General features: G+C 38.8%; 1 protein-coding gene across 1 annotated transcript; it reads right to left on the bottom strand.

Annotated features, from left to right (window-relative positions):
• Nucleotides 1–88: 88 nt before the first annotated feature.
• Nucleotides 89–21,288, bottom strand: BTNL2 (butyrophilin like 2). Its single transcript, XM_059178730.1, has 9 exons — nucleotides 20,705–21,288; nucleotides 17,281–17,364; nucleotides 15,244–15,591; nucleotides 13,368–13,649; nucleotides 11,952–11,972; nucleotides 4,111–4,458; nucleotides 2,811–3,092; nucleotides 2,054–2,149; nucleotides 89–1,464 (listed from the first exon to the last, which is right to left on the bottom strand). The coding sequence occupies exons 2-9, from the start codon at nucleotides 17,357–17,359 to the stop codon at nucleotides 1,316–1,318; spliced, it is 1,605 nt and encodes a 534-aa protein (XP_059034713.1). The 5' UTR covers nucleotides 17,360–17,364; nucleotides 20,705–21,288; the 3' UTR covers nucleotides 89–1,315.
• Between the last annotated feature and the right edge of the window lie 2,128 nt (nucleotides 21,289–23,416).

Below are 23,416 nucleotides of genomic sequence, written 5' to 3'. Positions count from 1 at the left end.
TTGATTACCACAATCAATTTAGTTAACATCTATCATTTCATATAGATACAATGTAAAGAAATTAATTTTCTACTGGGACCAGAATTTCTTTTTCTTTAAAATTTTTCATATGAGTGAAGTCAACACACAATTTTACATTAGTTTCAGGTGTGCAACATGGTGATTTGACAAGTCTATAGGTTATGTAGTGCTCACAAGAGTAACTACCATCTGTCACCATACAACATTATTACAATGTTATTGATTATATTCCCTATGCTGTACTTTTATTCTCGTGACTAATTCATTCCATAACATGAAGCCTTCACCCCTTCACCCATTTTGCCCATACCTCTACCCTATCCCTTCTGGCAACCATCAATTTGTTCTCTGTACTTATAGGTCTGATTCTGGTTTTTGTTTGTTTATTCATTTGTTTTGTTTTTAGTTTCCACATATAAATGAGATCATATGGTATTTGTCTTGGAATAGAATTTCTAAATTCTTTTCCACTCTAAATAGCCACTTTCTTAAAAAGGACTGGAATAGGAATTCCACATTTCATATGATATTCAAGATTATATCTCAGTGATCAGATTTCATCCTTCTATTCAGCTGCATTTTCTTTTACTCTTTAACTGTATTTCTTATTTCCTCAGCCCCACCTTCATAAAGAAACTTATAAATAAACTTCCTTGCATTTCCTTCTCTATGCCTAATTTCATTTCCCATTGGATTTTCTTTGGTCTCACATATCAGGGTGTGATCAGTGGCAGGATATCAGAGAACTTGGGATAAGAGTTCTTTGAAGGGATCAGCCTCCAGATCAAATTTGAAGCCAGAGTGACATTAAAGCATCTTGATTCTGTAGCTGAATGATAATGTGAGCCCCTTCAAGCAGCTGGGTAAAGAAGACTCAGAGTTGGAATATAATCTTTGTTTCCAGAATCCAAGGTTGTTTTTTTTTCCCTTGTAGGCGTTGTAAAATCTCCTGGGTGTAGGAAAGATATCAGGAGAACCCACATTAAAGAATGAAGAAGGCATAAATATTTTCAGAGAAGAAAAGTATAGATAGGACACTTGTTGGTCATATTATAACGAGAGGTGTCCGGAGGCTAGTCAAGGAAGATTTTGACCCTTTCTGGAGTCATCATTAGGGAAAGGAGGCTTGGAGGAAATGTAGTGGCCCAGTACTGGCTTCTATAGCAACTCATTGTCTGAACACATTCTCAGGTGACAGAGGGATGACTCCCTCCCTATATTGCTCTTGGCAATACCTGGGACAAGATCTATACTGTCTTGTCCCCAGCCTCCATTTCTCAGCACCATATCCCTCTTATGAGCCCCTCCTGGCCTGGTCCTTTGAGTAAGCTGTTGAATCACCATCAGATGTATTGCTGTACGAATGTTCATGGTTCACATGCTTATATCTCTCAGAAAGGATAAGTCCTGGGTGAGCTGTATTTGGATCCAATGTCACATTTGCTATAGAGAAAAAAATAAATTCTGATCATAACCAATTTGTGGAGCATTTTAAAATATAAATTCCATGATAACAACATCCAAACAGGCAAACCAAAGTTTTTGGTAACATAAGAAATTTGAAGTGAAGGGAGTTTATAGGGCACACAAAACAACCTATTGACACACAGAAGTCCTTCATCCACAGAGCAAGAATCATCAATAAGCAAGTCACCATATTTTTAAAGATCTTAGTGAAATGTTCATGCCAACAGAATCTCAATCAGGTCTCATTTCTCAGCTGAGAAAGCATGGATGGCTCTGCTACCTTTTTCTTTATCCCCTTTAAGTAGATAACTTGAGAATATTCACAGGAGGAACAAATTACTGTCTTTTAATCCTTTTGCTCCTCTTATCACTATAAATTCTGGTATCATTCAGCACAGATCCTCCATTACATGAATGTAAGCCATGGAATCTCATGTTTCATTAATGACTGAATGTTCACTGCATGCCTCCCCCATGTGACTGCTCAAAAAAGAAGCTATGGAAGGTGCACAGCAAGGCTCCCCCTACAAAGGATGCTCCATACCTGACTATTTACCTGACTTACCTTTTTTACCTCTCTTCCACTTGACCAGGACTACAGTTGTGACAAGAGGTAATACCAAAACAAGCACTATCTTCCATGAAAAACTCATCATGGGCTCTAAAATGGAAAACCCAGAATCCCATTAAATCATGAAACTGGGAAAATTCCAAGATCATTCTTTTTATCTGAGCAGCTCTTGAGTTAGAGAAGACAGTGAGAAGTGGATCTCTTAAGGAAGAAGCTGATCTGTTCCTCTCTACTCTGCAGAAATTGAGGGGAGACCCAAAGTTTATGCTAACTTTATTGTTTGCTCCTGTCAGAAACACACACACACACACACAAACACACACATTTCTTTCTTGTCTCTTTTCCAATTATATCACTGCCATCACTGAAATAACAAGGATAGGAAAAGGATAAAATTACCTAATCCACAGGCATGAAGATGGTATTAAGGAAAACTAGTTTTGAATCACAAAAAGAATCCACAATAAGGAAAAGAAAAAGTGATACTGGTTTCACATCAGAGGAAGAGAGTTTGTCCTTGCAGTGATGGTAGAGTCAAGTCTTAGAAGTTAGTGTATATGTAACAATATAACCTTAGGGCTTTAGTCAAGGGATGTCAGTAGGATCTCCACATGTCCTGAAGTGATAGCAGGTGATTTTATAAGAAAGAAGAAATAAAAATATAAAAATAATAGAGTGATAAAATAAATAAGTCTTGGTTTACCTTCATATGTATTTCCCAAAGTTGAGAGGAACACATGGAGTCACCAACCTGAGAGAGAAAAAGTTGCCTTTTTCTCCTCGTCAAGAAGGGGGTTGCGAATGGAACAAGTTATGTTCACAATAGAGTTGTTCATGACCAGTAGAGATGTCTCCACATGGAACAGTCCATGGCTGCCTTTAGTCAGAACCTCTGAAAATGATGGTATTATCTTTCCTTCCATGTCCTTCCATTGCGCATGGGGCTCTGGGTACCACCCTTCTGAACTGCATATCAGTTCTATTTCTCCATCCTTCTGTTCCTTTACAGTGATGAGTGGGGAAGACCCCAGACCTGGAGAATAGAGATCAAGGAACAAAACCTAGAGCATCTGCAAGTGGTTATATCATCAGTAACTTCACTGAGAGGAAAGATGGGAAAGCCTTGGCTGAAAGAACAATGTTTATAGTGGAATTATACTCCATCTAAGGATGAGAGAGACTAGCTGGAATGGCTTCTAGTTTTGTTATGTTAGGCTTATTTTTATTTTTTGTATTCCTAAAGTCATCCTCAATTAAAGTCACAGGAATGATAAATTTTAAATCCAATCTTTTCTCTTCTGTATCTGAAAACAAAATAGCTTTGACCAAGATATGAATCACATGGACAGGATTAAAGAAAGTGAGTAAAAGAATATCCTCAAATATCAGCATTATATAAACATGTTCATCCAGTGGCATAAAATAAGAGTCCATTTAATTTCTCAATATGTACCCCTGTGGATATTTTATGATTATGTTTATGAATTAAGACCCAAAATCAATGGGACAAACAAACCAATTATCCAAGATGTTGGCCTGTGCCTTCAATGGCATTTGCTGATCTTGAAAAATCAATTCTTACTCACAAATATAAACAGTGGTAAATTATGATGCAAGGAATGATTTTGTCTTTCTTCTTCCATCCTGCCAGTTCTGTTGATGCTTTTACTTTTTCTTTTATATGGATATAGTTTAGTCTTCACATAACTATACTTCCCAGTAACTGTACATTGTTCAGAATTTTAAGAGCACTCTATGAAACAATGAGCTTTGTGTATAGTTGTGGAATAAAATTCTCAAATTTTACTAAATGTGTGGTCATTTTACAAAGATCATGGGAAGTACACAGTTTTTACACCCAGAGAATTATATCTGGTCCATTTGAGTTTGTGAACTTTAAGTATGTACTACAGTTCTTATCCATCAGAGGGTTGAGTATAAATTTGACAAGTGAAAATCCAAAAATTTCAGGTCCCTGGGAAAATTTCCAAAAACTAGAATGTTAAAGCAGTAGGAACAGAGGTTGAATCCAAAACATCTGGAATCCTTACCTACTATCTTCAGATCCAAACTGGCCTCCTGATACACACCGTCTTTTTCAAAAAGGCACCGGTACTGCCCATTATCTGATGTTGTAGCATTGTATATCTGCAGTGTCAGTCTCCCTTCATCAATGGCGTCACTCACCAACAATGTCCTCCCTCTATATTCTGCCATCTGCTCTTCAGTCACATGTTCCCCATCCACATATGTGTAAACAGCAGGATAACGGCGTGATTGGACCCATCTCACCTCCATGCTCTGTGCATTAGTCTTGGGGGACAGGTAACAAGTTAATTGTATGTCTTCTCCCACTCTGACAAGAATGGGCTGGGACGGTCCAATCACTTTTAAGGAAGCTGTGAAATACAACAGACAAAACACAATGAAAGACAAAAAATGGAGCAAATAGTGTCATCAGTAGGAACATCTCCAGTGGGTTTAGAACCCATGGGCATCTCAGTGGAGTTGTGAGGCACAAGGTCATCCTTCAGAGAGGGGGAGGTTTGGTGGAATCAGGATAGTGCTTGTCCCTGGAAAAAAAGAACGATTAATGGAACCCACACCCGTCTCAACCTATTTTATTCAGATTGTAACTCAAAAAATAATTTTGTAATAAATACTCCTGGAATAAAAATATTTTATCACTCCATATCTGTATGACCTCCTTAAACTACTTCTCAATACGTGTATGCCTCAGTTTCTTAAATTGTGAAATAAATATATCACTATCAAAATCCTAAGATTGCTCTGACTGTGCACTGTGAGTGGAGGCATGCAGACTGTGAAACCTGAGGACACTGAAGCCAATCCCTTTGCCTTGATAATGATAAGGATAAAAATGAGTTTCAGGTGGATTTTTAGTAATTAAATGTGAAGAAAGCTTCCCCTGGTTTGATTTTTATAACACCTTATATGTCAGATCCAACCACCATATTTTAGTTCTGTGAGGTCCAACATATGTGGAACTCTAAACACCCACCAGGTTCAATATCCTGATTATTAAGAAACATTATAAGACCAAGAATTGGGGAGGTTGGCAAAATGCAAAACACACAAAAAAATGGATACACAAAAAGTCTAATTCTCCCATTGTGAAAAATTGGAGATTTTATCTGATGGCTTTCCTGGACCCAAGCTATGTTTCACAGCCAGTTCATCAGGCTCTAGCCATACCAGTTTTTCTCTGTTCTAAATTGAGAATCATCCTTTCCTATCGAATGGCAAAAATACTTTCACATAAGTTATGGTCATTTATAATAGAAATAAAGGCATAAATGTGTATATTGTTGGATGAGAGTCAATGATCAAAGGCAAAAATGTCCTCATTATGTAGTTAGCTACAATCTGCTAGGTATTTCTTTAGAAAGGAAACTTACCATCAATCAACATGATCCTAATTTTTAGATTAATATCTCCTATACTAGCTAAAATTTGACTCCCGATTACCTCTAGCATTTTGTTTGCTTTATCCTTCAATTTTACCTAAAATAATGTATCTGTTAAAATATGAAGACAAAAGTAGGAGTCAGTGCAATTGCCCCTCAGAACAATGTATTACTTAAAATATGAACCCCAGGAAATTTTACTAGTTACCAAGCGCATTTAAAAAAATGCCTTAAAAAAAACAAATACTGCAACAGGCCTCTGGGGGAGAGGACGATATATGGCCTTGAAGCTGAGCAGCTGGGGATGCCTGGCTTGCTCAGGGCAGAACGTTGCCTGCTTCATGGAAGCCAAGAAGCTGGGAACGCCTGGCCCGCTCAGAGCAGAACGCCACCTGCTTCGTTTTTCCCTTATCTCCCTTTTCTCCCCAGAGAGCACCTGTGGCTACTTAGATAAGTCCTTTGAATGAGCTTGTTCAACAATAAACTTTATACTACTTGTACAGACATATTCTGCCCTCCTTCTTGTTTATCTACATGACATATGACTAACATTTGACCTTCATCGACTCTACTGCTGGTTCCTGTTTCTATCTAATAAAAGCGAGACTGTGGAGTTGCTTGGTGCGGCAGTCTTTTCGACTGTTGTCCCCTGCTCCCAATCTCTTGCAGCTGACTTGTTTGTGCCTCATTCTTCTCCCGTTCGCCGACTGGAAGCGGCAAGTCAGAAAAAATAAACTAGGGATTTGTCTGCTGCTATTTCTTCTTCCATGTATTTTACAGTAAATTACTTAATAAAAAGACAATTTCCTTATCTCCATTACCCATATGAGTAGGTGCGTGATAGATATATGAAACCCCTGTTATTCCAGAATCCAAGTAAAAAATAAAGTTGAAAGTACAGGGAAAAAATCATGCAGCCCAATCTGTTAATAAGTGATATTCTTCTAGAATACAAGCTCCTTGAGAGAAGCTCTGCATAATCCCCTTTTTTTATATACTTTTATATACACTGTGTGCCTTCTACACAATTTGTGCCCACATTTATTGTTTTGTTATATTTTTGGTGTATTATATGTATGTCGCTAAAATGGCTTCTGAATATTCACCAAAAATTAAATCTTCTCTGGAGTGTGCAGTTTACTGAATAATACACCAATTCCTTAAAACATAATAATCCCATCATCATGTCATATAATCCTTTTTCAATCAGCATATTCAATTTAGTGGACTATCTCATTTCCTCAATATCTTATATTTTTATATTTTTTAATATAATATTAATTATATCATATCATATTCTCACTCTTAAAGTTTGACACTAAATCAAAGATTTAGTCTTTCAAACATACTCATTTTGAAGATGAGAAAAATAGAGACAATGATTTACAATGATTTACAAAAATCTCACATAAGTAATTAAGAACTTGCACTCTTAAGTCAGATGAGATGACAAATAATCACAACTTCTCAGTGGTTTCCTACAAACCACAAATGTCTACAAAATTGTTGCCAGCTATAAAATGAGGGTAAATCTATTAACTTTTATACATATTTTCATCATGTTTTACTGTGGGCCCAGAAGGTCAGCACAACTAGGAACAGCACAATCAGCACAATACAAGATTGTATTCTGTGCACTGGGTCTCCAATGGACATGTCAACATGGTTCGAATTACTCAGAGGAGTGTCTCATCACCTAAAGTCTTCCTGAAGATGATATTTGCTGTGGGTTTTTCATAGATGACTTCTATGCTATAATAAAAAGAAATAATCTCTGTAAAGCATTTAGCATCAGACTTGGCATATAATTAATATTTTTAAAAACTACTCATTCTTATTTTTTTTATTTTTCTGTTTATTTTTGCAACTTCAGAATGCTTTTTTAAATATAATTAACATATAATGTATTATTTGTGTAAAACATCAGTCTTACACAATTCACAGCACTCACCATAGCACATACCCTCTCCAGTGTCCATCACCCAGTCCTATCTCTTCTCCCTCTCCCAGAAGCCCTTAGTTTGTTTCCTGAGATTGAAAGTCTCTTATAGTTTGTCTCCCTCCACAGTCACATCTTGTTTCATTTTTCCCTCCCTTCCCCCATGAACCCCTGCCCTGCCTCTCAAATTCCTCATATCAGGCAATCATATGATAGTTGTCTTTCTCTGATTGACTTATTTCACTTAGCTTAATACTCTCTAGTTTCTCACTGCGAATGGCAAGATTTGGGGTTTTTTGATGCCTGCATAGTATTCCATTATATGTGGTATATATATTCCATTAGATGTGGTATACATACCACATCTTCTTTATCCATTCATCTGTTGATGAACATTTAGGTTCTTTCCATAGTCTGGCTATTGTGCATATTGCTGCTGTAAACATTCAGAAGCATGAAAACTAGTCGTTAATTTTATAAGATTATTTGATGAGTGGGCACTTAAAGAGGGCACTTGTTGTGATGAGCTCTGGGTGTTGTATGTAAGTGAATCACTGAATTCTACTCCAGAAATCAATATTGTACTGTATGTTAACTAACTAAAATTTAAATTATTTTTTTAAAAAAGATTATTTGCCAGAATGGGAACTGGAATTCCAGGCCTTGGACTTCTACAGCAAGCTCAGTTTGCCAGCAGCCAACTGCAGTGTGTCCTTGTCTCTGAGTTCTAATTAATGAGGAAAATATAGAGGTAGCTGTGAAACTTCTGGTATCTCAATCAACAGCCCTCAAAGCTCCTAAGGGTGCAGACCTCTAAACGCCACCTAAGAGGGAGCCAGGCAGAGCTCCATATTTTCATCATGTTTTACTGTGGGCCCAGAAGGTCAGTACAACTAGGAACAAAACAATCAGCACAATACAAGATTGTATTCTGTGCACTGGGTCTCCAATGGACATGTCAACATGGTTCGAATTACTCAGAGGAGTATCTCATCACCTAAAGTCTTCCTGAAGATGATATTTGCTGTGGGTTTTTCATAGATGACTTCTATGCTATTGAGGTATGTACTCTCTATCCCTACACTGTGACGAAGGTTTTTTGTTGTTGTTATTTTTAAAAGATTTTATTTGTTTGTTTGAGAGAGACACACACAATGAGAATTGGAACACAAGCAGGGAGAGTAGGAAATGGGGAAGTAGGCTTCCTGCTAAGCATGGAGCCCAATGTAGGCCTTGATCCAGGACTCTGGGATCATCACCTGAGCCAAAGGCAAATGCTTAACAACTGAGCCACCCAGATGCCCCTGTGAAGAGTTTTAATCAAGAAAGGATGCTATATTTTGTCAAATGCTTTTTCTGCACCTACTGAGAGGATCATATAGTTCTTGTCCTTTCTTTTATTATGTAATGTATCACATTGATTAATTTACGGATGTCAAACCAACCTTGTAGCCCAGGAATAAATCTCACTTAGTTGTGGTCAATAATCCTTTTAATGTACTGTTAGATCCTATTGGCTAGGATTTTGGTGAGAATTTTTGCATCCACATTTATCAGGGATATTGGTCTGTAATTCTCCTTTTTGTTGGAGAACTTTTGTACAACAAAGGAAACAGTCAACAAAACCAAAAGACAGCCAACAAAATGAGAGAAGATATTTGCAAATGACATATCAGATAAAAGGCTGGTATCCAAAATCTACAAAGAACTTCTCAAACTCAACACCAAAAGAACAAATAATCCAGTCAAGAAATGGGCAGGTGTGAACAGACATTTCTGCAAAGAAGACATCTAAATGGCCAACAGACCCATGAAAAAGTGTTCAACATCACTCAGTTTCAGGAAAATATAAATCAAAACCACAATGAGATAGCACTCACACCAGTCAGAATGGCTAAAATTAACAAGCCAGGAAATGACAAGATATTGGCCAGGATCCAGAGAAAGGGGAACCCTCCTACACTGTTGATGGGAATGCAAATGGGTACGGCCACTCTGGAAAACAGTATGGATGCTCCTCAAAGAGTTGAAAATAGAGCTACTTTATGACCCAGCAATTGCCCTGCTAGGTATTTACCCCAAAGATAGAAATGTAGTGATCTGAATGGCACCTGCTCCCCAATGTTTACAGCAGCAAAGTATACAATAGCCAAACTATGGAAAGAGCCCAAATGTCCATCAACAGATGAATGGATAAAGAAGATGTTGTAATGTACATACAATGGAATGTTATGCAGCCATCAAAAAATTTGAAATCTTGCAATTTTTAACAATGTGGGTGTAACTAGAGGGTATTATGCTAAGTGAAATAAGTCAATCAGGGAAAGACAATTATATGATCTCACTGACATGTGGAATTTGAGAAACAAGGCAGAAGATCATAGGGGAAGAGAGGAAAAAAATGAAACAAGATGAAACCCGAAACGTAGACAAACCATAAGAGACTCTTAATCTCAGGAAACAAAGTGAGGGTTGCTGAAATGGAGTGGGGTGCAAGATGGAGTGGCTGGGTGATGGACATTGAGGAGGGTATGTGTTGTGATGAGCACTGTGAATTGTGTAAGACTGATGAATCACAGACCTGTACCCTTGAAACAAATAATACATTGTATGTTAATAATTTTTAAAAGTAGGGGAAACATATTGCATGAAAAAACAAAACAAAAAATAAATGGATTTTAGAAGTAAAAAAATAATAATAAATAAATAAAAATTTAAAAATACAAAGTCTTCCCGAGGGACAGAGACATGTGTCAACCTGCCCAAAACACTGGCTTGACTTTCTGACATGTAACTAACAAGTTCTGCCAGTTAAGGTTGCAACTGCCCCTCAGAACAATGTATTACTTAAAATTAACCCCCAGGAAATTTTACTAGTTACCAAGCACATTTAGATACAGCCTTAAGAACAACAGATACTGCAACAGGCCTCTGGGGGAGAGGACAATATATGGCCTTGAAGCTGAGCAGCTGGCAACGCCCAGCCCACTCAGGGCTGAACACCACCTGCTTCGTTTTTCCCTTATCTCCTCTTTCTCCCCAGAGAGCACCTGTGGCTACTTAGATAAGTCCTTTGAATGTGCTTGTTCAACTATAAACTTTATACTACTTGACAGACATATTCTGCCGTCCTTCTTGTCTATCTACATGACATATGACTAACGTTTGACCTTCATCGACTCTTCTGTTGGTTACTGTTTCTATCTAATAAAAGCGAGACTGTGGAGTTGCTTGAGGCAACAGTCTTTTTGACTGTTGTCCTCTGCTCCCAATCTCTTGCAGCTGACTTTTTTGTGCCTCATTCTTCTCCCGTTTGCAGACTGGAAGCGTCAAAGGTTTCTGTCTGATCATAAGCAGATGCTGCGCAGGCAGAAGGGAATCTGACTTGAAAGGTATGGTTTACAATGGTATAGGCCTCCTCAGTTTATGGATTTACCTTTGACCTTCCTGAGGCTGTTCCCTTTATCTTTATGGCCTGATGGGGTTGAAAGTATCACACTAGACCCTGCCTAGACTAGACTAGATTGGGGTGTGTTTTCCACCCTGATTTTCCTCACAAATTCCTACACAGGCTGAAAAGTATGCTCAGTTTCACCTAATCTGCAATAGGCAAGTGTACACACACATTCCTGTAACCAGTGTCTTGAGGGTGAGAAGGATATTGATGGAAAATGAATGATGCAAGGTCATATGCACGTGGGCAGGGAGCAAGCTGGTTATCATGGGCTGGGAGAAGAGGTCACAGAAAAGAGGAAGATGGTAAGGGAGTAAAGGAGAAACTCAAAGTGGCTCAAATATCAGTTGGTTACTTTTTAAACCATTTATCTATATCTTAGGTACAATAAAATAATACTACAGTTCAACCGTTAAGTTAAAAAAAAAAAAAGACGAAAGAAAGAAAGAAAGAAAGAAAGAAAGAAAGAAAGAAAGAAAGAAAGAAAGAAAGAAAAAGAGGAAAAACAGGAAAATGGCTGATCCACCCAGACAGTATCCCAGGCTACATCTGAGAAAAGTAATGGCTCCCGCCCAGTAGTGATGAGGTTAGGATCTACTGGCATGAGGAGAAAGTGCAGAAACCACAGCAAGGCCAGAGGGTTGAGATGGTGGGTGGTGACCTCCAGTTACCATGATACTGTCTTCATGCTGGAAAGATTTTAAAAGGGCCTCCAGAGACCCACCAGTTGTCCTATACCACCCCTTACACACAAAGGCAGTACTCTTTTTCTCCAGCCAGATAGAGCAGAGATTGTCTTCGCCCCTCACAGGCATCCATCTGAGGTTCAGTGGGATCCCTGTGAACACTTAAAGTCATAGGCTACACAGTGCAAATGTGCCTGAAGGAAGCTGTGCTTTGCCAGTCCCCTCTAGTACTAAATGAACTTGAGACTTGGTAAAGTCATGCCTCTGTTTCTCATCTGGATTACGAATTGTCATGTTAGCTCCCACTGGCTTTGTCCAGGGATTACCAATTACCTTTGGGGCAAGCAGTATCTCTTTTATACTAATGCATCCAATGTCTACTTACCTAGCTCACTCTGGAGTTTCTCTGGAAAAAGAAAAAGAAAAATATATTAAGGAATTTGACCTAAAGAAAATGAGAGAAAATATTTTAAAAGAAAAGAAAGCTCTATATGTTACTAAAAACTCAATTCATCACCAGGCTATGGGTACTAAGGAGGGCATGTATAGCATGGAGCACTGTGTGTTATACAGAAAAAATGAATCATGGAACACTATATCAAGAACTAATGATGTACTGTATGGTGACTGATATACTAAAATAAATAAACAAATAAATAAATAAATAAATAAATCTCAACTCATAAAAAAGAAATTAAATACAGAAAAATATTCCTTCCTGTAGATCATCCAGTGATCCAACTGTTTTTCCTTTTGTTTGTACAACAGAAAGTCTCCCAGTTCTTTACCTCATGATAGCTTATTTATGCTGATATTTAACATACTGATATTTAACATCTTGTAAAAATTATATATATTCTTCTTATAAGTACATGGTAAGTATAAAAGTATATGGACATAGACAGTTATCCCCTATAATCCCAAACTGAGAGGTAAAACATATATAAAGCATTTATAATATGCATTCAGATATATATTACATAATATATATTCATATTATATAATATATACTCAGTTCCTTTTAACTTTCACATGTGACATTTACTTTAAATTCTTTCATATATCAATTTATATGAATAAGAATACCTATATTCTTATATCTAAATATAGAAGGTGTCCCAAAAATCTTAGTGCAATTTTAAGTTATTTAAAGTCATTATTCTTTCCATGACTGGAAATGTTTATAGATAGATAAACACATAGGTAGGTGGGTAGATAGATGTAATCTTTATAAAATAGCCCTGATGGATTTTTTCAGCCATTAAAATAATTTAGAGATATCATTTTTCATCAATGCTATAATTTATAGTCACATTAGGTACTTAACACTCACTCCACTGTTGTATTGTGCCCTTTTTTTACTATTGTTTTATTACTATTTATAAATGAGGCTATAGTTAAGATGCTACTATATAAATAGTTGTCTCCATCTCTGATTATCTTCACAATGCAGGTTGCTAGAAGCAACTGGCACAATGTGGTATAGGACAACATTTTAATTGAAAGACTATAGTTTTATTTTCTTTATCATGTGATGCATACTTGTGAGTAAAGAAAATTAGTACAGAAAGAATTAAAGGTGGAACTTGAAAATAACTGGAATACCATTAACAATAGCCATTTAACCAAAATATAGTATATATTTCCAGACATAAATAGTTTATATTTTTTAATACATAGGACTAAATTTTAGATATTTTCCTTAATAAAAAAATATTAGGTGCTATGGAACAGTCCTTTGAACCTTTCCTGTTAATCACATTGTGTATTAGCATATTGGTCCTAGAAGCAGAGCTCTGACCTGGAATGGAGATGACAGAGCTCTTCTCCTCATTGAGGATGGGATTGCGGATGAAGCAGGACACAGTTTGCACAGAATCGTTCCTGACCACAAGAGTCGTTTCCACATAGAACAGGCCATTGACATCTTGGATGAAATGCTCAGAGACAGCCAGGAACTTCTCTCCTGTGGTATCTGTCCAATAAACCTGGGGCTCTGGGAACCAGCCTTTTGCAGTGCACACAAGCTGGACTCCACTTTCCACAACTCCCCCAACGTGGATGTAAGGGGCAGACCCCAGACCTGTGGAGGGAAGACACATCCCTAAGGCCTGGATCCCATGGAGGCACAAACCATAGACAGCAAGATCCCAGTGACATTGCATGTAGGGAGAAAGCAGAAGTTTGTGGGTCCAAAGTCCTCTTCCCCTTCAAATTGGCGTTCATACACACTTTTCTTGTTCCTCATTCTGGATCTTTAAACTTTAGCATATGAGCAGTATTTTTCTTCAGATCCAGACAGGAGGAAAATAAGAGAAAGGGACATAGTGACATTTTGCTTATGTCACTAGTGCTGCCAACAAAGATGTGTTATAATTTATTCATTGAGCTTCCCCAGGCCACAAACTCTGTCTGACAATTTAGATGATATCTAGACTCTGATTAATTATAAAGTTTAATATAAGCCAGAAATCATCTCCAGGAAATACTCTTCACATTTTTTCTGTTGGTGGTTATGACCTTAGGGGAGCAATTAGATAACCTGGGTATATAGAATGAAGAGCTCTGGTTTCTAAACATTCCTTACAGTCAATGGGAAAATGTTTTTGAGAAATCCTAGTTTTATGTAGTCATGAGATTCTTTCTTCAACCAACACTGCTCTCAAACCAAAACAAAGGGACTCTGTTTCCCATAGATGATAATTCTCTATCATTTGGTGGAGAAAGAGACTCACTCCCTTCACCTACAGCCTTAGAAAACGTGTGACTTATTTTCAAAGGTTCCTGATAGTGAACAGCTGCCTTCCTCTCTCCATATCTCAGAAATACATAGGTTCTTTCATCCATCTTCGATTACCTATAACATAATAATAATAATCATAGTCATTGGTGTTAAGAAAAAATGATGTTAGGAAACAGCCTTAGTGTGAGTCAGAGATGGTGACAACTCCAGAGAACTATGTCCCTGAGAAGGTAAGTGGATTTGCCTGATTTTGTCTTTGGCATATGGGGGGAGTTATTCTTGCCAGGGAAATAGATGATAATTTACTTTTCAGATACATGTTTTTTCCCTAGGACAGATCCCCTTTTCTCAACTGTTCCTCACTTTGTCACTACAAAAGCATCAGGCAAAACCCTGCCATTCACAAATGCATCTGGAGTCCCCAAATCATTGAACACTAATATTTAATAATCTCCATAAAAGCACAGTCCTTATCCTCTTTCTTCCTAGCACTAGATTTCTAACTGGAGGCACTCCACAAAGAAACAAAATGTTCATATTTACTTATTGCGTGTTGGAGGTTGGGTAGAGGACAATGCGTTCCACTGAGATATGGCTGCTGGGCAGTCTGCTAGATACAGCGATTGGCTTGTTGTATCACACCAGCCTGATACACCAGCCTCATTTGTGCCTCAGTGAAATTGCTAATGACCAGATGTCATGGATTGCAATTAGTGGTCACAAATAGTCAAAACTGGTTAAGTTAAATTTGAGAAGATTTTTTAAGTGAGCTTGCTTTGAAGACTTCAGGTTTACTTGCCTTCGGATGAGTCAGGACAGAGGACTGGCATTTAGGAACTGCCTTGAGGATTAGAAAGGAATTTTTCAACTGGCAATAGGCTTACCATGAATTAATATATTCTCCCTCCAAGACTGTCTATTCCAAAATATTCACCTGCTACTTGAAGCAGCAAGCTTGTTTCTCCACAGTAGTTATTCTCTTGGAAATGGCACCAGTATTGCCCATTATCAGATGGTTGGATGTTGTTTATCTTCAGAGTCACATTTCCCTCATGATTGCCATCCTTTATCCACTCTACCCGGCCTCTGTACTCCTCCATCTGCTTCTCGGTCATATCGGCTCCATCCCAGTGTGCAAACACAGGTGTGCTGGGCTCTGAGGAGTACCATATCACCTTCATGTGCATTGTGGTCCTCTTTGGGAGGAGCTGACAGGTTAGTAGGACATCTTCCCCAATCCTGGCTAGGATAGGGTATGCAGGACCAATCACTCTCCAAGTATCTACAAAACAGAGTGAAAAAGAAGAACCAGGAAATGCCAATTAGAAGACTAATATACTTGTTTTGGGATGTCCAGCCTATCAAAATAGACGCACCTGGAGGAGGGAAAGCTTTATTTTCAATAATTTAGAGAAATCTGACATGATGGTTTGCACATTTGGTTGTTCAAAAAAGAATTCTGTGTACTGAAAATAAGATGCAGTTCAAAAATTTGAGGGTTAGTGCTAAATCTATCACCACTGTGCGATTTGTGGGGGGCAAACTCATTATTTTCAATGAGATTTGAGATTTGGAATCTCAAGTTCTTCATCTTTAAGATACTAAAGCCACCATCTGTGGGTTGTTTTTATTCTCAAATAAGTTAATGTGTAAGTTGATTTTTTACACTGGGAACTTTGTTAGCGATTTGTTTTGTATTTTATAATAATTCATTTTATAGTTAGTGATCCCATTTTAAATTGTTAGTGACTGATTTCATAATCATTTTTCCTAAAATTTAGGTAATAAATTAATTCATTAGATTTTTCAGCTTTTCGGGATTTCTCTGGTTCGAGGGAAGGAACGGGGATTATTTTTTAACTTTAAAATATTTTTGGTTTGGAGTACCCTCAATAACTGGAGCTTTGTATGCACAATGCACTTCTGTACAAGGACATTTTGTGGTAGATTAAGGGCAGTGGTGTGTCTAAAGAGTTTGAGACTTTTAATCAAATTTTGAATCACATCTGACCTCTTGTCATTATCTGCAGATCGAAGGGATATTTAATAATTCCACATGTTATTATGTTTAATAATCTCATAAGTCATATATATCACATTCTTCCTTATCCTAAAATGCTCTAGGGCCATTTGTATTTTCTCTGCCACATCCAATCATCCCAAGAAGGAAGGAACCTCAACTTGCTCACTTGCTGATGAATATCAAATAGACGCTAGTCAAAAGCTCACTGCAGAGCTTAAGTGGAGATCTGCTTGCATTCTTCATTTATGGAATCCAAATATAAAGTCATTCCACCTGGCTAACTTCTTTTACAGGTTAGGAAATTGCATTATACAGAGGTCAGGACAGCTGCACATCACATCACATAGTTTCTACAGCCCTTGGTTTGGAGCCTGAGCCTTCTGGCACCCTGTCTAATGTTTTTTGTTTTGTTTTGTTTTGTTTTCTACTTTTGCATGCTGAATTCTCCTCGGGACTCTGGAATTTCCCCCAACACTGAATTTTCATAATCCCTTTTAAAGGTACAATTCAGCCACTGAGATTCCCAAATCCATTTATTGGAAATCTTCTAATTTCTTAATTTCCAAATATTTTTATGATGTTTAATTTGTGGTAAGAAGCAGCCATTTTTCTTGCACCCAAAGTGCTGTCCTGTGTGGAAGCAGGAAAATGGATAAATAACTTAATGTGTTCCAGGTACTTCTTCCTGGGCAGCCTCATTTAATCTTAAAGCCTGTCCTAGACTTTAAGACATAGGTATGTTGTTATTATCATAAAGATGAGAAAACTATAAGGCAGAAGGCACTCAAGTAGCTTTTCAAAGGTAAGCCAGCTGGAAGTGGAGGACCCTTTCCAGAACACAGATGCATTGGTTCCTGGTCCCTCAGTCCTACTATTGTCCTAGTGCTGTTGATTTAGAATTCTGCTGGGACATTTAGGTGTACAGTAAAGGGAAGCAGGGCACCCTACCTGGCTCCCTTAGGGTGAGCAGTACAAAGAAGAAAGAGGCAACTGCACCAAACACACTGTATCCTGGTAAATCCACCATTCTCCCTGCAGGCAATACAAAAGAAAAATATGAGTACACCCAACCGTACTGCAATGGAGCAAGTCGCTCTGTGGTTTCCAGCAGGTACATAGTTACAACAAGGAATCAACATCAACCCCTCCACAATCAAACAAGGAAATGGCCTTGGCTCAATTTCTCCACAGTTTCTCTGATCATTTCTGACCCCTCACCTCATGTGTTGTACTTCAAGCTATTTTTTTTTAGGCCTAAGGGAAGATTTCTAAATGAAATGAAAAGTCCTCTTGAGTTAAAGGAATAATATTCTTTTATTCTGAAAAATCTCTTAAGGTCCATTTATTCGGAGCCTGCAGAAATTTTATAGTAGGATTCAAATATTTTTTCTTGCCCGCCTCCCAGCCCCTCCTGCAAATTTCTTCATCACTACCTTCTCCTAAGTGTACAGGAAAGAGCAGGAAGTTTCTGCATCCTCACTCTTCAGCCAGGAAGCCATCGCGAGTGCCTTGGGAGAACCCAAAGCCCAGGGCACATCTTGGAAAGTGAATGGAAGAGTGGTGGAAATGGTGCTACAGGAAAAGATTACCAAGGAAACCACCCTAAATTGCCTTTCGTGCCATTTTGAAACACAAAGTGTTGAGTAAAAGAAATAGCCCAACTACAGAGATCCGCAAACCCAACATGCCATTATACCAGCACTATAAAAATGCTTCCAGGGGCACCTGGGTGACTCAGTGGGTTAAAGCCTCTGCCTTCAGCTCGGGTCATGATCCCAGGGTCCTGAGATCAAGCCCCGCATCTGGCTCTCTGCTTAGAAGGGAGCCTGCTTCCCTTCCTCTCTCTGCTTGCCTCTCTGCCTACTTGTGATCTCTGTCTATCAAATTAAAAAAAAAAAAATGCTTCCACACAGCTAAAAAGTTTTAAAAACTACCAGAACAAAAATCGAATGCCAGCTTTAGTTTTGAAAACTGAAAAATTCAGAGTGAAAGATGCCCAAGACTCATTCCATCTAACATGTCCGGCTTCTTACTGCTTCACACCAACTAGAAGAACCTGTTTGGGAGCAATAATAAGCTGGCGATTGCTTCTTTTTTCCCCAGAAACTAATACCAGTAAGATTCTATAGGACAGGGGGAAAGCAACAGTCACTGAAATACAGATTATAAACCAAATGGTTCAGGAGATGATTTATACTCCATTATAACTGCTTTTTAAAATGATGCATACGTTCATCTAAAATGCCCTAGGAAGATGATACAAACCCAGTCACAACACGTAGATATACATGAGACTCAAATATCAATATGAAAATGGGGCTGAGCATTAACAGAAAGCATCGACAATCCATAGTTCACCACTAGAGACATCAGTCACTTCCCTTCTGAACGAAGGAGGTTGCAGATGCCTCCTCTTGTGAAAAGCAGAAACATTTCGTTTGAACAAGTAAGAGCAAATAACAAGCGGTAAAACCCATGCCAAGCAGCATCCTTCAGTCCTGTGAACTAAAAGGACTCACATTTGCTATAAACAGTTTACAGATACGTGTTCCTTTAGGTCTTTCATTTTAAAGCAGAGGGAGAACCTTCAAATGCAACTAGAAAAAAAATTGCCCAAATTAATGAAGCTTTTGCAGAAAGTTGTGAAAATGCATCTTAACCTTCACTGGTGCTCAGAGAAATTCATGAGCCAGTATAAACAGGGGGTGTAACTGCCTTAGACTAGGGTTATGAAAGGGGAAAGGGAGAATCTTGCCCCTGGGGGGTATTTGGCAAAGTCTGCAGAAATTTTCTGTGGTCACAACTGGGGAAAGGGGACATCCGATGAGTTGCTACACATCCTACAATTCACAGGAGAGCCTCTAGAGCAAAGAATTATCCAGCTTAAAGTGTCATTAATGCCAAAGGAAAACACTACCATAGACCATCTGCTGTCAGTATGCTGAAAATGCTTGGCAGATTTTTACTAAATAAACAACTGAACTTACATTGCAAACTTGAAAACATTTTCATTATCAGGTTTTTGACCTGATAATTTTTACCATTTGTACCTACTATAGGCCTAGACTCTTCTGAAACTGCCATTGCTACTAAGTATAGTAAACTTTGGTATCAAGAGATGTGACCTCATATAGATATGCCCTATCGAATATTCAAAAACCCACGTTTCATTTAATCTTCTGGATAAAATGTACGCCTTAAGATGGGATGATAAATGAGGGATAAGTAGTGATTTGTGTTGAGGTATTAGGTGAATAACAATTCTGAATTCCAAGGTCTATGCATGCACTGTTAAAATTCACAGCAAAGAAAAATTACAAATTACTCATGGATGTAACTAGAGGGTATTATGCTTAGCAAAATAAGTCAATCAGAGAAAGACAATTATCATATGATCCCCCTGATATGAGGAAGTTGAGAGGTAACGTGGGAGCTTTGGGTGGGGGGCAGGAAAGGAATAAATGGAACAAGATGGGATCTGGAGGGAGACAAACTGTAAGAGAATCTTAATCTCACAAAACAAACTGAGGGTTGCTGGGGGGAGGGGGGTTGGGAGAGGGTGGTAGGTTTATGGACATTGGGGAGGGTATGTGTTGTGGTGAGTGCTGTGAAGTGTGTGAACCTGGCGATTCACAGACTTGTACCCCCGGGGCTAATAATACATTATATGTTAATTTAAAAAATTACAAATTACTACATTTCACAGGTCATTAGAGGTGTTTTTTTTTTTTCCAGTAAAAACCCTCGAATGTTAAATTCTCAAAATGCCAAGTGACCACGGTAATTAACTGGTGAGAACAAATTTATTCCTGTCACAAAGTTTGAAGTTGATAAATCTATATTAATTTTAAAAAAATAGATATAACTGATCATAGGTTAACACAATTTTATAGACAGAAAGCAACGTAAACTAAAAATTCTAGGAGACAAGGTAACTTTGTGTTTACTTCTGGGACCCCAAGAGTCTCACTCTGTTTTCTTGAACCTCTCCTGTCTCTCTTCTCTGACAGAGACATTCATCCATAACATTTTTTCAGCTGCATCATCACCACATGACAGACTAGCGAGGCCCAGAGACACAAGCACAACATCACGCATGACAAACGAGTAACGTGATCCTGCTGCTCTGCGCTGTAATCTAGGACTCTCACCCGGCCCATTGCACAGCAATACTATGAGGATCACATAAGCTATGGTAGACCTTGAAAAACATGGAGTAGGGTACGAGTATCAGAGACAAGTAGAAGGCATTATGGCAAGTGGCAGAGTTTCCCTGTGGATGCCGACTGTCTACATGCCCCACCTCCTCATCTTAGTCGCCTTCTCTAACTTCCCTGATCATCCTCCACCAAGGACTCGTCAAGCCACTCACGTGTCTCCTTTCTCCTTCAGCGTAAAACTGGGGGCTGCTGGGTCTTCTCCTCAGTGGGTCTCAGGTATACCCTTCATCACGCAGCAGGAGTCCAAAGGCAGGTCAGAGTCCTGGGGTGCTGACTGGAGTGAGAACTGTGGGACAACCCAACAGTATGAGATAGCCCCCTGAGACCCCCAGCTTTGGGTGAAGGGAGATTGTGCTGCTTCACCCAAACTGAAGGGACAGCCTAGTCCTGGAGGCCGCCCCTAAACATGAGATTCCAGTCAGAATAGCACAGTCACCACCCACCAGCTGTAATCTTTAGAAAAGTGGAACTCCAAGAAGTGGACTTTGACTGGGCTTAGTTATGAGTAATCTTCAGGCTTGCAGACAGACTGGTGACATTAGCACTCCTCACCAACCTCAGAAAGCCAGGGCACTACTGCTGGGCTCCATTTGACAGCCAGTTTGTGCCATCTCCAGTCAGGTCCTCACAGAGCACCTGGTACTGGAGATCTGTCCTCACCCTTCTCTCCACCTCTTACACATCAAGGGTCCCCTCCATCTACTGTCAAGTTTGCATCTGAATGCTGTTTGCTTGCTCAGAGTTGGAAGCAAGATTGAAAAGCAAATGCCCCATCCCTGCTTTTACTAGTGAGAAAACAGAGGCCAGAGAAAAGGATTACCCTCCCAGCATCACACACCCAGTCAAAGTCTCATATGTGCAAGTTAATTCTCTTTTTATCTTGGTTCTTTATCCCCCTTTGCTGACTTAGATATCAACTCTCAGATACTATGGAAATTCAAAATGCTTCTTAACAAACTGGGCACAAAAATTATAATGATTAAGGCTATAGGCACGTGTGTGTGTGTGTGTGTGTGTGTGTGTGTTCTTGTTTAGGTTAGATTTACCCTTAAAAAATCTCCTTAAGTCAATTTTCTTGAATCAGAGAGCACGTCCCCCTGGGGTTCTGCAGAGATACTCTCAGGGATTCAAGAGTTCTCCAGAATAATTTAAAATTTAATGTTAGGGGGCCTGGGAGTCTCTGTCAGTTAAGTGTCTGCTTTCAACTCAGGTCATGATCCCAGAGTCTTGGGATTGAGTCCAGAGTCAGGCTTCCTGCTCAGCAGGGAGTCTGCTTCTCTCTGCCCCTTTCCCCACTCTGGTTCTCTCTCTCTCTGTCTCTCTCAAATAAATAAATAAAATCTTAAAAAATAATAAAATAAAATTTAATTTAGTTGTCCATTTCAATATAAAATATAAACATTTGTGATATTTTGATGTGATATGGCTTGAGCTGATTTTTTTCCTCTAAAGTGTCTTCCCTCCCCTGTTATGATAAGCCCATTATTGGGCACCTAACTTGAAATTGCTATTCTTGATGTAAGATTTTTTACCCTTTATCCTTCAGCGTAGACAAAGACCCTTCCCACTGTGGAGAAAGAGGACTTTGACTCTTTATACTTTCTCTCAATTAGGTAGATGGGAGAAGTGCCCCCACTTTACCTCTGGTTCCCAGAATGGCTGCAGTGCCACACACTGCCCTCTCCCATAATAACATGGAAGCAGCAAAGAAAAGGCACCCAAGGCAAGAAAACCTTATAAGGTTCAAATACGGAGGGAAAGTTTGCTAATTAGAACGCTGGTGTGGAATGATACGGCAAGAAGGGAGTGATGTTGTGAAAAGAATAGCCATCACCAGTGTGGGATGGACAATGACCACCAGGACACAAGATGTGACCAAGATGTATGGCATCGTGGTGGAAATACGAGGACAGCCGTCCATACCAACCCTGAATCATCTCTACCTCAGGACTTAGAAATAACCCTAGGCAGAGGGCTGCTTCTAAATTATTAATTGTTGTGAATGCCACTGAGCTTCCCCAGCAGTTACTAGCTTAATTAATCTTCTGTAAGACATTACAGTGCTTGCTATAAAAATTGGAATCCATAATAGGAAACTACAGAATTATTTTTACACCTAAATTTGTAGTGTGAAAATATTCTACCCATTGCAGATATTCTGCATCACCTCAATTATAAAACATGTTGGGATTCCCCTGGGAGTCTTTAATACTTATTTTCGCATTTTGTTTGTGGTCAATTACAGTAGTAGCAAATGTCCACTTAAGGAAGCTCCTTTCAATTTTTGTACATCTCTTCTCAAAAAGCCCTTACATCTACTTTCTCAAGGGTCTTCTACTTTGGAAATAAGAACTGTGTCCTGAATTATGCTATGAATTACAGACGTCCATTTATCTGTAGGGACATGTTGACATGTGGGGGCGGGGAAAGGCAGGAAACACTGAGGAAGACAAGGCAGAACAAGGATCTCAGAGAAGGCAGCGGGGAGAACAGAAGGGAAGGCAAGTCATGCATCTACATGGTCACCAGAGGGCAGCAGAGACATGCTCTCCATTCCACCTTCACAGGCTTTTCTTCAAGACCTTATTCACTCAGACGTTTCCTCCTTCAAATGCTGCTGTCATGTGGGACCCACATTAATGACTTCCTCAGCCAGTATGACAAAAGGAACCCTGAGATTATGATGTCCGAGATTGTATATATTTATAATTTTGCTATAAATTTGGGTAAGTTTTATTTTGGATAAGTCTATTTCTGGGGCTTCAATTTCCTTAGCTTTAAGGTAAGAATAAGGATAATATGTGTGCTCCTCATATTAAAACATTTCTAAAAGGGTAGTGTGAGAATATAATCATGACACAAAA

The sequence above is a fragment of the Mustela lutreola genome, chromosome 6, assembly GCF_030435805.1.
Source record: "Mustela lutreola isolate mMusLut2 chromosome 6, mMusLut2.pri, whole genome shotgun sequence".
Taxonomy (NCBI): Eukaryota; Metazoa; Chordata; class Mammalia; order Carnivora; family Mustelidae; genus Mustela; species Mustela lutreola.
Note: the sequence above shows the minus strand (reverse complement) of the source record. Positions and strands in the feature narration are given on the sequence as shown.

Coding starts and splice junctions, on each gene's coding strand:
- BTNL2 (XM_059178730.1), bottom strand. CDS start 17,359: ATGGTGGATTTACCAGGATACAGTGTGTTTGGTGCAGTTGCCTCTTTC. Junction 13,650..15,243: donor CTTGCTGCTTCAAGTAGCAG/GTGAATATTTTG, acceptor TTCCCTCCACAG/GTCTGGGGTCTGCCCCTTAC. Junction 2,150..2,810: donor GGCAACTTTTTCTCTCTCAG/GTTGGTGACTCC, acceptor TTTCCATTTTAG/AGCCCATGATGAGTTTTTCA.